Here is a 13,234-nt window from a genome sequence, read left to right on the forward strand (position 1 = left end):
GTGCTGCTAGTGTATGTAGGAGCAGGAGGTTGTGTCTGTTTGTGTAGTTTAACTGAAGTTAAAGACTTATACTGATCTAAAAGTTGGCTTAGTATTTAGTTGCTAGGAGCTTATCAATCTAAGTGATTGCTTCAGTTTATAATTTGGAATGCTGTCAGAGTTGGTAATATCGTTGTGATTTAGGGGGAGAGATAAACAGCAACAAAATATTACCTGAGTCTATTATATTAAATAAAATAATGTCATTCAGTCGTCCTCCGAACTGTCTTGTAATGCAAAATATGTATATCTACCAAGAACATCATAGAACATGTTTCTGAGTAACTAAATGTAAGCAAGCACTACTGCATCAAATGTTGAAAGTGAGTCTTTAAGAAAAAAAAAAAGGTACTATTCAAAATCAGCCCATTTAGAAATGACCACCACAAGAAGAGTTGTATGAAATTATTCTTCATGGCTCTATTTATTAGCCATTTACACGGACAGCACAAGCGTAGCTTGAAGTTGATCTTCTATGTAAGCCCAATATGGAATTACGGAATGCGAATGCAGAAACTTTTGGAAGTCAGAAATGGAATCTTTGAGTTCGTCAAGTTTCTTTGTACAATGAAGAACGGAAATAAGAAGCCTTTAATATAATATTTTCTTATTAGGATGCATGCGGTTATACATTTCCTATTAAAACCTTCCCTTTTTTTAAAACTTTTTTTTTTCCTTATAAACCTCAATGATACGCTAGGGAAGTAGAATAACATGATAATAAGAACAGGTAAAGGAAATGTACTACAGTAATGCAAGGAATGCTTATCCATTTTCTTCATAATATACATTTTAAGTCTGTTATCTCTACAGCTCCAGATGGACAAAATTCCTTCTCGCCATGCTATTACTGAAGTTATGAGCTGGATTTCCCTGATGGAAAAGATAATTCAACAGGATGAAGAGAATATAAAAGATGTAGTAGGACAAAAAGTCATTCAGGATTACATCCAGAAGTACAAGGTACTGAGTGGAAATGTAACTGATTTCCCTTTTGAGTTATCCACATTAAATATGTATACATATGTAAAGTATAAGTCATTTAAGGAAAAAAAAGGAACAACTTACACTGTGGAGTGGTTAGAACTGTACACAAGTTAGTTAGAATTGGGTAATATTTGATACTGTGGAAAAGAAGGCAAAATTACTTTTACTCTGCTATTTAGTTATGGCAGGAATATAATTTTGAAGATGCTTACCTTAATTTCCAGGTAAATCCAAAGCAATATGCATGTGATTAAACCTTATTAGATCTGTTTTTCACAAAAAAAACCACAAAGCACTTTGCAAATTATGTATGTTTTATGAACTCTGTGTAATATCACTTTCTCAAAGTGTACCCTGTTCTTGAATGGAAGGTGGCCAGTGGTTTACAGATCAAGATAATTTTGATCAGTATCTGAAGCAAAAATGAAAGATACTATATCTTGAAATAACTACTGAGGAGTAAAGATATAAACACAATTTCAATTCTTTAACTAGATCAGTAGCACCCTTGTAAAAGATCTGCACACAGTGACTTTCTTCTCAATGTCAGATTTGTTTCACTGGTCTGAAAAATACTTTACTTCTTGGCTATTCTCTTTTTATGTAAGAGTATTTTCCACCTTATCTGGTTTTGTATTAAAAATTTTGAGACTAAATAAAGTGAGTAAAATTAATATATACCCAGTTTTTCTTACATCTGATCCTTCTGACCAATATCAATAATTTTTTTAGAGGCGGGAGTGGGGGGAAGACAGATTCCTTATTCCAAAGGCAGCGTATTGCCAGTTTATTTCTCCATACTTAGGAAAAAGTAATAACGTTTTTAATTGCTGTTGAATTGCTAAAAAACCTTTTAGCTAAATTGTAGTGAAGTTGTAATTTGTGAATATTTTTCACCTCTTTTGCAGGAAGGTAAGAAATTATGGTACTTATGTTTTGGGTTTTTTTTTTCCCCCCTTTTTTTTTCTTCTAGGGTTTCAAGATAGATTTAAATTGCAAACAATTGACAGTAGACTTTGTGAACCAGTCAGTGCTACAAATTAGCAGCCAGGATGTTGAAAGTAAACGTAGCGACAAAACTGATTTTGCAGAACAGCTCGGAGCAATGAACAGACGTTGGCAAATCTTGCAAGGACTGATAACAGAAAAGGTAAAGAAAAAACCTAGCTGCTCTGTAGTGAACTTTCAAAATACATAGAATATAAGATAATAATGGTTAGAAGTTTCTGCAGGTCATCCGTTCCAACCTCCTGCTTAGAGCTAACTTTACAGTTAGATCAAATTGTGCAGGGACATGCTTAGCTGAGCTTTGAAAATCTCCAAGGACAGATTCCACAACCTGTCTGGGCAGCCTGTTCCTGTGCTTAACCACTCCTGTGGGGGACAAGTTTTTATCTCATTCCCAGTCAGAATAACACTTGTGGCAACTTGTGACTGTTATCTCTCCTCTTTTTACTGCGCATCTCCAAGAACAGTCTGCCTCTGTCTTCCCCATAACTCCTCATAAGGAGTTGACAGCACTAGATGCTTCCTTTGCCTTCTTTTCCCCATTGGCTGAATGAAGCCAACCTCTCCTTGCATGTCATGCTCCAGCCCCCTAAGGACCTTAGTGACCATTCATTAGTTTTTCAATCTCTCCCTTGCACTGGAGTGCCCAAAATGGGTCACAAGTGTCAAGGAGAAGGGAAGAACAACTTCTTTTGACCTGCTGGGTGCAGTCTCAGTAGTCTAACCCAGGATGCAGTTGGCCTTCATCAGCACGAATGCACACTAATGGTGTATTATGTTCAAGTTATTGCCCATTGTAGCCCCCAGGTCCTTTTCTTCTATCCAGCCTGCTCCTAGCCTGTATTGTTGCATGAGGTTATTTTGTCCCGGGGCAGGACTTTACATTTGTCTTTGCTCAATTTCTTGAGCATTGATGAACCTATTTCTCCGTGTTGTTGAGATTTCTCTGAATGGCAGCCCTACTCTCCAGCATATCAACTGCTTATCCCAAATCAGTGTCATCTATGAATCTGCTGAAAGGACAGTCCATCATGTCTTTCAGTTTATTGATTAAGATATTAAACAATATCAACCCCAGGACTAACTCTGAAGATGCATCTTGTAAATGACTGCCAGATAGACATTGTAATGTTCACCACTAACCTTTAAGCCAGGTGACTTTGGTTTGTAGACCTCCCATCCAGCCCATGCTTCCTCAGTTTCACTACAAGGGTAGTATGAGATATCATATCAAAAGTCTTGCTAAAGAAAGCTAAGGTAGACAACATCTACTAGTCTCCACTTGCCCACAGAGTCAGTCATATCCTTATAACAGAGGCAATCAGTTAGGTCAGGCACAATTTGCTGTTGGTAAGACAAGACATGTTCCTCCTCCTTGTTCTTTATGAATGTGGAAATGGCTTCTGGTAGGATTTGTGGTATAACCTTTTTCCAGTCACTAGCTTCTTCCTCCAACTGTCATGACCTTTTGAAAATGATAGACAGCAGCCTTGAAATGACATTAACGCCGTATGGTACATCCTGTCTGGCTCTGTGGACTTTTATATGTCCAACTCACTTAAATAGCCCCTAATTCTTTCCTCCTCTACCATGGCTAGTACCTCTTTATGCCAAAATTTGTTAGTTAGCATGAAGACCTGGGAGGCATGAGAGGAGATCTTATCAGTAAGATTGGAACAAAGAAGGCACTGTGTACCTCAGACTGTTCTGTGGTTTCCCAATAGTTGCTGATATACTTGTGAAGAGTAACAAGATGGGCTTCTGTCCCTCACCAGTTAGTTCCAGCCAAGATTTTGCTTTCCTAACATCAGCCCTGCATGGTCAGGCCATGCTTCTAGACCCATTCTTTGTAATCCACTTTCTGTGAATTTGTCATTTTTGTGACTTGAGGAAGTTGTCCTTGAAGATCAACCAGCTTCCTGGACTCCTTTGTCCTTCAGTACAGCTTCCCATGGGATCATGCTTACCTGAACAAACCAAAGTCTGCTATTGTAACGATCTTTAGTCTGCTACTTGCTTTCCTTACTTCACTCACAACTGTCTCATTGTCACTGTGGCCACGGCTGCTATTGACCATCACATTCTCAAGCAGTTATAATTAAGATTACAGCCAGTTGAGATGGCTCATTCCCTAAAGTGGAGTTTGTCTTAAATATTGTGAATGCTTTTTAATGGCAGTGCTGCTGTTTTCAAATCTGCTTTGTTATTTCTTTCTTTTATTCTTTTCTTTTTTTTTAATAGAAGTGCTATCTCATTTGCATTGAATAACACCTAGGGCAATCAGAAAAATCTAAGTAACTTTAAAGCAGTCAGTTGACAAAGGAGGTAATATAAATCTTCATCTACTTTACACAGTTATACAGAAGGAATATAAAAAATATGTTTGCATGCTTAGTTTTATTTGGGAAGTCCTGAGGTCCTTTATCTGTAAAAAGAATTCCACTTCATAAAAATGTTCTGCCGAAGTGTTAGCTTCTTCCAGTGTGTCATAATATTTTAATATGTTATATCGCTATAATTATTTCTGGATAAAGCAGGTTTTTTATTATGAACTCTTTTACAAATAGCATATACATTTCAACTTGGATGAATATACTGTTTTTAAATTCTGAAGGCATTGAATTCCATGAAGGCACCGGTCAGTGTTGGCCCTTACTGATTTACTTAATTGACCCAACAATAAAGGTAATTGTATAAGAAAGTATATACTCATATTTCTTTGCAGATCCAGCTGTTGGAAAGTCTTCAGGAATCCTGGGCAGAATATGAAAATAATGTGCAATGCCTAAAAACTTGGTTTGAAACCCAAGAGAAGAAGCTGAAACAGCTAAAGAAAATCGGAGACCAGGCTTCAGTACAGAATGCGTTGAAAGACTGTCAGGTAATGTCCCCTTATAAATAACAATATTCTCTTTCCAACAGCTAGAAACAACACTTGATAAAGCCATGTGAAATCTTTCTATCAGTGAAGTTAGAACCAGAACTCCTCTTTACTTCAGTGAGGGAGAGATCTCATTCCTAAAGCGAAAGCAATAAGAAAGGAGGAAGGAACAGTCATGTCCCAAAGATCTTTAAAAGCAACCGAAGTCATTATTCTTTTTGCACTGAGTATTGAAGCGTGGACATTTCCACAGACATGGACATTCAGGCATATTGAACTAGAAAAGCTGTCAAAGGAATAAGTTCTGATTCTTATTTAGCCAGTCTTATGGAACTTGATGTCATGAACACTATGCTTGACAATTCAGAAACTTGTTTTTTCTGCCTTATCACTATCTTCCCTCTGCACCCCGCTTTTTCTTCTGTTCTTTTTCCACCTGATATATTCCACCTGACTATTCAAAGAAAAATGCTAGAATCCAAAGAGGTTTTATGCTTTCATTCAAAATTATTAGAAATGAAATTTTTTTCAAATATTCAACTGTCCAGAGAAGGAAATAGTGCTGGATTCCTTCTTGCTTTCAGAAAACTGAAGGAGAATTGTGATTACGATGGGCAAAGACAGGATGAGGCAAAGCTCAGCTATGCATAATGCACAGAAGTTCAGAGCCACCTCAGTTTTTCGTCCGAAATTCATACAAGGACTACACGGCAGTGAACAGGGTATCACACTGGACTCTGAACATCTTGCTCAGAATAGCGCATATTTAAGTAGTTAGAAGCTTGCTTCTGGAGCTGTCAGGCTGGAGTTCAAGCTTATAGGTGTATATGCAAAATTAATTTTTCTGAATTTATAAACAAGGCCACAACATGCTATCAGGCATCAAACAATTTTTGCTCAAAAGTATTACGTTCTACCAGACACCAAATAAATTTCACACCAGATCAAATGTGTAAACTTTGTCAGGATAACTGCATGCCCAAAATCTTGGTGTTCTCATCCCCTTAAGTACAAGTAAGCAAGCGTCTTTATCTTGGTGTGGCTGTCTTTCCTGCATGCATTTAATGAATGGGATAAATACGATCTAGCTTTTAAGTCTTCACAAACAGAACAGCTGGAAATCTATTCAAATGAAAGGCATAAAATAATTTACCAAGGTATTCACCAAGGTATTAAACAATCTTTGTTTATGTAAAGGCAAATAGTTGTTCAGGCCAGATATATTAGAAGTCAATTTTTTTTCCAAAGTTCTTGACCTAAGTTTTCAAACTGGTTGCAGTGCTTAGTTTCAATTCAGGTATCTTTATGGTTTCAGCACAATAAGTCCATATGACTGAAGCAAGTGTAATTTAGCATAGCCTGACATAATTGGCAGGCTGTGCTTGGCTGGAGTTCAAAGCTGAATCTGATTTACCACCTTTCTGGTTCCTTTTGGTCAGGGGAGTTAGCAAATACACTTGGGGAGTTAGTTATGAATGGCAAGACTTTGATCAGCAGAGAAGCAAACTGTTTCAGAAATAACTGTATCAGACACTCCCAGTTATCCGGTTCAACTAGTACAAAAGCTGCAGTTTATTTATTAACCGATCTTAGTTGCTGCCTAGTGTCATGTTAATAAGTGAAGGCAACCATTTTTTCCTATCACAGGTCAGAAATAGTAATGTGTCTTTAATTCAGTTGACTTTAAAATTATGAATAAGAAACCCCTTCTCACAGAGAACCAGAAATATTTGACACACTTGGTGTTTGAAAATTTTGCCTGTTTAACATTCTGAATTTTGGAGCAACCTTGTACAAATTTAAATGCCTTTTTTAGTGTTAAGATCTGCTTCTTTAAAGTCAGATTTACTATGTACAACTTAGAAGTGTTTGCTTTGGTGTCAGCTGGTAAAAAAAGATGTATTACTCCAAGGCTGTAGTCTGGAACAAGGTCGTGGCTAGAAGTTTGAAGAGATGTGGAATAATACAGAAGGCAAGGCTAAGAATAAACAGTAGAGCAGAAATGCTCTCACATATATGTACATAGTCAAAAGCATGTTGTATGTGTGCAGGGTTAAATTCTGTTAATAGCAAGTGTTTGCACGACTAGGCAGAATTTGGTTCCAAATACTCTCCCCACTATCTAAAACATAAAGTCTGTTATGGCAATGGTTCAGTTGTTGTTGTTTTGATTCTTTGGAAGAGTAACTTACTGAAAGACATGGGTTTTTAGTTTGCCCAGAGTTTTGTTGTGTTGTTTTCTTTCCCTGATGATCCATCTCTCTCAATAGGAAAGGCTTACAGAAAATTAAAATATAACCCGAGACCACAAGATGTACTACTTAATGTAAAGGCATCCCAAGATTGCTCTCACCTCATAGTCCACTTTCCACGTCACGCTATTTTACCTCCAGATAGATAAACACAAATTTGTTCCGGCCTGAAGCATACAAGCCATACTTCCCACTCAGACTCAGTGTTTGTACTACCTGAAGCTACGCAGCTTCCATATGAGTCAGAGCACTGCAGGACTTTATTGGATCTCCCTGCATTGTGCCATGAAATGTTATAGGTAGTTTTCTGGAGAGGAGTGAACTTAGAGGAGCATGATACATGATTTACAGTTGCTCATTGGGTCTTCCTGTTCCCTCTCCTACATTTTGTAACTTCATTCTCATGCTGCTGAGGCATGAGGAAGATCACAGGTTTTGTGACTAGCAAATGTTACGTACCAGAGCTTTTGCACTTCACTTATTGATAAAACATGATAAAACCGGCAGACTTTGAATCAGCGTTTTATGACCAATGTAGGGTCATCTTAAATCAACAACACAGGTTTTGCTGCCTGAAGCAGCAAAAGAAACCACTAACAAGTTGTTATGGCCTCAGTGCTTATGTACTCAGCCCTGTTTTCTTCACTTGTTTTCACACAAATTGTTCATTTTCTTCCATTTTCTTGGGTTAGTGTGTGGGAATGCTGAGCAGAGCAAAATGCTGTTGGGCTCATTAATGCTTCCCAACAGCACGCAGCCTTGAGGAGGCAGTAAGGAAAATTCCTGCAGTCTGTTGCTTGTTGTCATTGGCTGGACTCCAGTGAACTTGTCATCTAGGGGAAGGATTGCTGTCCTCAGGCAAGGGGCTTTTCTGGGACCTGGCAAAGGAATAAAGACTCCGTTTCATGTGGGGAGGCATGGCAAATTGACATTTTTCCTTAGGAAGTCATTTTGTCCTTGGGTGGCAAAATTCATTTTTTTCCAGAGGTTTGAGCCAGCTTTGGACTAATTAAAAAGCCCTCTCAGTGTTGTAGGATAAACTAAGACACACAACAATTTTCCCATGTATTCAAACTGCTGTCCTATTTTTAATGAGTTTTGGACTCCTACATGAGAGCAGAAGGATACACAGAAGTTTACTGCAGAGGACATGCTTCTATTTAAATCAAAGACAAACAACTACACTTTAAACGGAACATAAAATACAAAATAAAATTGCTGATGAGTTTTGATTCTCTTGAGAATAAAAAGTCAAAGTATGCAAGCATGGCTTTCCTATTTTTTTAAACTAAGGAGCGTATGGGCATCTTTTCTCTCCTAAGGCATTATCTATCCAATTAAACAAACAAAAATACTCAGGTATCTTATTTTTATTTTCAGGAGTTAGAAGAATCAATAAGAACAAAGGAAAAAGAAGTAGAAAATGTAGAACAGAGTGGTCTGTCTTTGATACAGAACAAGAAGGAAGAAGTCTCTTCTGCTGTTATGAATACATTGCAAGGAATTAACCGTTCCTGGGCCAATTTGGATCACATGGTAAAAGAATCATCAAGGGGCAAATTATAGCTCCAAGAATAGGCCGTGGAGGAGAGGGATAATTAGCAGTTTGCAACTAGTGGATTTCTCCTGATTGTAGCGAAGAAGATTCTGAATTGTGTCCGTGTGTCCATCCCTCCCCCAGTTTGTGTGTACACTCCACATAAAATGGGTATAATATTTCCTATTTCAAGAATGCTTTTAATTCTTTCAATTGAAGCTTTGTGGATGCTTCCTGATGCTTAGTGGAAAGGTACCAAATGATCTGTAAGGAACTACCTTTTCAAGCACACAGGTCTCTCAGAATAAGGAAGAGATCAGCATTAATTGTCATCATCCAAAGCTTGATAACATCAGCCCGCCTTCTCAGGAGGAATGCCGTGTGTTAGGGCTAGCCTCTCTGCTGACTTTCATAGGCTGACTTGCCTGCCAAATAGGGGTACATGTTTCATAGTCTTAAGAAATTTCTCTTAATCCTGGTTTGGACCAAAGTAGAATGGACTTGATACCTTCTCAGTGTCTGCCAACCTAGCCTTATAAAATGAAGCAGAACTTTATGCTGTTCCCAGTGTAAGCCCAGCTGATTGTTGTGTGAATCTTCATTCTCCAACAGATTTAAGATTAGGTGTGTAGAACAAGTAATATCTGAGATCAAAAGAAAGGAAATAATTCAAACCCCAAATATCTTGAATACTTTTCATTTACCTTTATTTTTTTGTCCCTCCTTCCTCCTAGGTTAGCCAGCTGAAGATATTGTTGCAATCTGTTCTTGATCAGTGGAGCATTTACAAAGTGGCTTATGAAGAACTGAATAATTACCTGACAGAAGCCCGATATTCTTTGTCCCATTTTTATCTTCTTACCGGTTCTTTGGAAGCTGTGAAAGTCCAAGTTGATAACCTTCAGGTGAAAAGCATACCATGCATCTTGAGATACTAAGGATGGATTTAAGGATTAATTTTGTCCTCATTGCATGGATTCAGATAACAATACATTTTAGTTCACAAGAAGTGGAAGTACACACATACTGGCACGTTAAATTCACATGACATTAAAAGAACACATTATCAAATAGCCATTGCATTTTTTATTTTGCAGAAAATAAAATGGTGATAGTTGTTTTCTTCTTAGATTTTTGATGCTGTTCTTTAAATTGTGAGCCGTACTATTAAATTGTTAAAAGCTTTTAAATTGTGCTGGTGACCATTAAAACTGAAGTTTTTCACTCTCCTTCATCAGGTTTCTGAGCTACTGGCACATGTTGAGATCATATTTTAAACCTCCCCCTGCCCCTAGCTCAACCCTGTGGTTGCAGTAGATTGAAGGTCAAATAAAATAATGTTCCAAAAGCTGAGATACTCACATGTTCAAGTGATTATTTCAATATTAATTGAAATAATTTAAATAAATTAAAAATTATTAAAATTATTGTTCTATTACATAGAGTAACCTTTTATTTCAAAGAAAGCTGTTGTCTTTGGAATCAAAAATAATTATGCAAACATTTCCAGATGCTTAAAATAACAAGAACTTATGTTGTTAGTGTTTGCCAGCAAATTTAACTTTGTGTTATCATTTAAATATTCAGTGTGATTTGAAGTCCAGACAGAAATAAAGCTAAATGCCCTAAGCATTAACAGCACTTTTCAAACCAAGATTTAAAGAGTATCCATTAATACACTTTACTGCCACTCTTTTTTGTTTTCATTTTTTTTACGTATCAGAGAGGGGTCAGTAAAACAATAGGTACAGAAAATGACTTTTTTTGCTTATATTAAGCTTCTGATTATATTGTTTGAGAAGGTTGAGATTTGCTTAGCTGCTCAAACTGTAAAAATATGCATAAAATTATTTAAGGTTAACAAAAAAAGAGCGTTTTCCCTGCCAGCAGTACTTCAGACTGATAAATGAAAGAGCAAGAAGCTTATTTTCAGAATAAAGCTTTTTTTGTGCTGCTACTTTTTTCATCTCGCTCTGAACAGAACAATGTTAATTTATTTAATTTGTTTTCTTCCATCAGTTAAGTTCTAATTTCTGAAGCAGTTCCATGCACTTACTCTTTCTTTTCAAGAGTAATTGATTAGAATAATTTCCTTTACAAGATTATTACATTTTGAGAAAACAATATGTTAAAATTTACTTTTTGCTACACCTTCATATTGAATCAAATGAAACTAACAACAGTCGATATATTAAACAACCTGCAATTTAGATGAAACGTGCATGAAATCAAGTTTTGCATCCATAACCCGTATGATGTAATTGATACATACCCTTTTGAAATCTTTCTACATCATGTAATACCTCATGCATCTTTTTTTCTTATATTATTCTACCTGTTTTAGAGCCTACAAGATGAATTGGAAAAGCAAGAAAATAGTTTACAGAAATTTGGTTCTGTGACTAATCAGCTCTTGAAAGAATGTCACCCACCAGTGACTGAAACACTTACCAACACTTTGAAAGACGTGAATATGAGGTAGAAAATGTCTGTGTGTTGAACTTTACTTTCAGTGGTAAATTTGCATTTATCCATTGACCCAGTTTTCCATCATTTCTGTTTTTGTTACATTTTATTATTTTAAAGTTTGGGCACTTCAGGAGGCTTGTGAGGGCAGGCAGGGTTATTCCTTTTGCCAAGGGCTGGAGCAGAACTGTCTCATTTACTACTACTAATAAATGAAACATTATTTTCTCCAGTAAAGGATTTGGACATTACTGGCAGGCAAGACAGCTGACCCCAACTGGCCAATGGGATGTTCATCCCATACCATGTGACACCATGACCAGTACATTAACGGGGGCAGATTTACCCTTCTGATTTTCTCCCCCATCCTGCCAGTGGGGGAGTGAGCGAGCGGCTGTGTGGGGCTCAGTTGCCGGCTAAACCCAACAGTGGGGCGCCAAAAGAGACTGTTAAAGGGTGAGCAGGTCTGTTAAAGGGCGAGTGGGGTTGCCGAGGGTCAAAGAACAAGAGGTGCCAATCGCCACCGCAACAGTGTGCTGGCAGCAATATCGCACTAACAGAGACTCCCTGATTCCCATCCATGAGCTCATAAACCAACTGGAGAGCCAAGGAGTCATCAGTAAGACCCGCTCACCCTTTAACATTCGAGAAAGTACATAGTTCTGGTTGCCATTACAGCCAAGAATTCAGAGGGGGATTAGATATTTAATAGATAAAATAAAAATATAAAGAGTTTTAATAGGCCTGGGAGTATTTTGAAAGGGAGTTACACAAAGCTTTATGACTTCAAATATTCTGTCAGGGTTTGGGAGGAAATTACAGCAGAATTGTTGCAGCAGTATTGGGCCTCTCAGGCCCTTCCAGGAATCTTGTACTGGCAGTTCATCATCAGTCATGGATGCTCTGTGTGGTGAACCAAAGTGTGTTAAGTGGAAATAGCAAGAGGTTCACATCAAATAGTGCACTCCAGCTCTGACCTCAAGCATTAATATACAGCATCCAAGATGTTGCACAGATCAGACCTGCTGTGACAAGTCAAGATAGCCTGTCAACATATTTCTTGTATTCCTTTTTTTTTTCTCCCCCAAAATATCTGGATCTTGATTATTACCAAATTTCTTAAAAGCCAAAAGACCATAGGAAACAGCAGAAAGGAAGAGGGGCAGGGATAGTTCCTGTGGACTCCCAGGCTTCAATCATTCTTCCAATCTCTTTGCCAGGTGGAACAACCTTCTGCAAGAGATTGCAGAGCAGCTGCGTGCCAGTAAGGGCCTCCTTCAGCTGTGGCAGAGGTACAAGGACTGTTACCAGCAGTGCTCTTCCACAGTCCGGCAGCGGGAAGACCAGGCCAATGAACTCCTGAAGACTGCTACCAGCAAAGACATTGCTGATGATGAAGTTACTACTTGGATTCAGGACTGCAACGTATGTTCAGTTAAACTTTGCAGTTTTTCACAGCTCTGCGAGCTAAAAATCAAAAGACGATCTCCATTACTAAACTCTATACCTGTTGTATTGGAAACTTGCATACAAACACATTTCTTTTTACCGATGCATCTCAGGCACAGGAGAGTCAGCTTTACGTCTGCTACCCAAATCTCATGAGTTTCTCATACCTTTCATGTGATCCCTGCATTACTTGTTGTTCTGTTGTTTCAAAAGCTTGTACCTGAAGTCATCTTTCTGGAGAAGGTGATAAATTATATCATCTGATTCAGTCTTAAATCCCTGCTTATCAAAGGGATTCCTGCTTAGGGAAATAACTCTACCAAATGTATTGAGTTCCTTATAATAAAAAGAAACACAGGTTCCTTTGACTATATTCCCACCCGTCAAGGCTTTTTACTTCTTCTGCATGAAAAGACACTGGGCCTTCCTTATGGAAGGACACCATTCACTCTGAAACCTTGATATTCTTCCTTTTTCAAGACTATCTCAAGGCAGCAGGATAGTTTATCTCCTATCTGTGGTTATGTTTTTGGTTCTTTTGAGTTTAAGTTAATCTGAAGTGTTACTGACAAAAAACCTAAAACGTTTATTGTCTTGGTGTAAACAAAACAATTG

The 13,234-nt window shown here is 37.7% G+C and overlaps 1 protein-coding gene across 1 annotated transcript in view; it reads left to right on the forward strand.

The window, feature by feature from the left end:
* The window catches only part of SYNE1 (spectrin repeat containing nuclear envelope protein 1), a 311,148-nt gene that overhangs the window by 244,339 nt on the left and 53,575 nt on the right, over window positions 1-13,234 (forward strand). The window contains exons 111-117 of the mRNA XM_075087908.1: window positions 853-1,002; window positions 2,000-2,176; window positions 4,760-4,915; window positions 8,548-8,703; window positions 9,439-9,609; window positions 11,049-11,182; window positions 12,391-12,595. Coding sequence (XP_074944009.1) covers window positions 853-1,002; window positions 2,000-2,176; window positions 4,760-4,915; window positions 8,548-8,703; window positions 9,439-9,609; window positions 11,049-11,182; window positions 12,391-12,595 — 1,149 coding nt within the window. The remainder of the gene's footprint in view (window positions 1-852; window positions 1,003-1,999; window positions 2,177-4,759; window positions 4,916-8,547; window positions 8,704-9,438; window positions 9,610-11,048; window positions 11,183-12,390; window positions 12,596-13,234) is intronic.

This window comes from Phalacrocorax aristotelis, chromosome 3 (genome assembly GCF_949628215.1).
Source record: "Phalacrocorax aristotelis chromosome 3, bGulAri2.1, whole genome shotgun sequence".
Taxonomy (NCBI): Eukaryota; Metazoa; Chordata; class Aves; order Suliformes; family Phalacrocoracidae; genus Phalacrocorax; species Phalacrocorax aristotelis.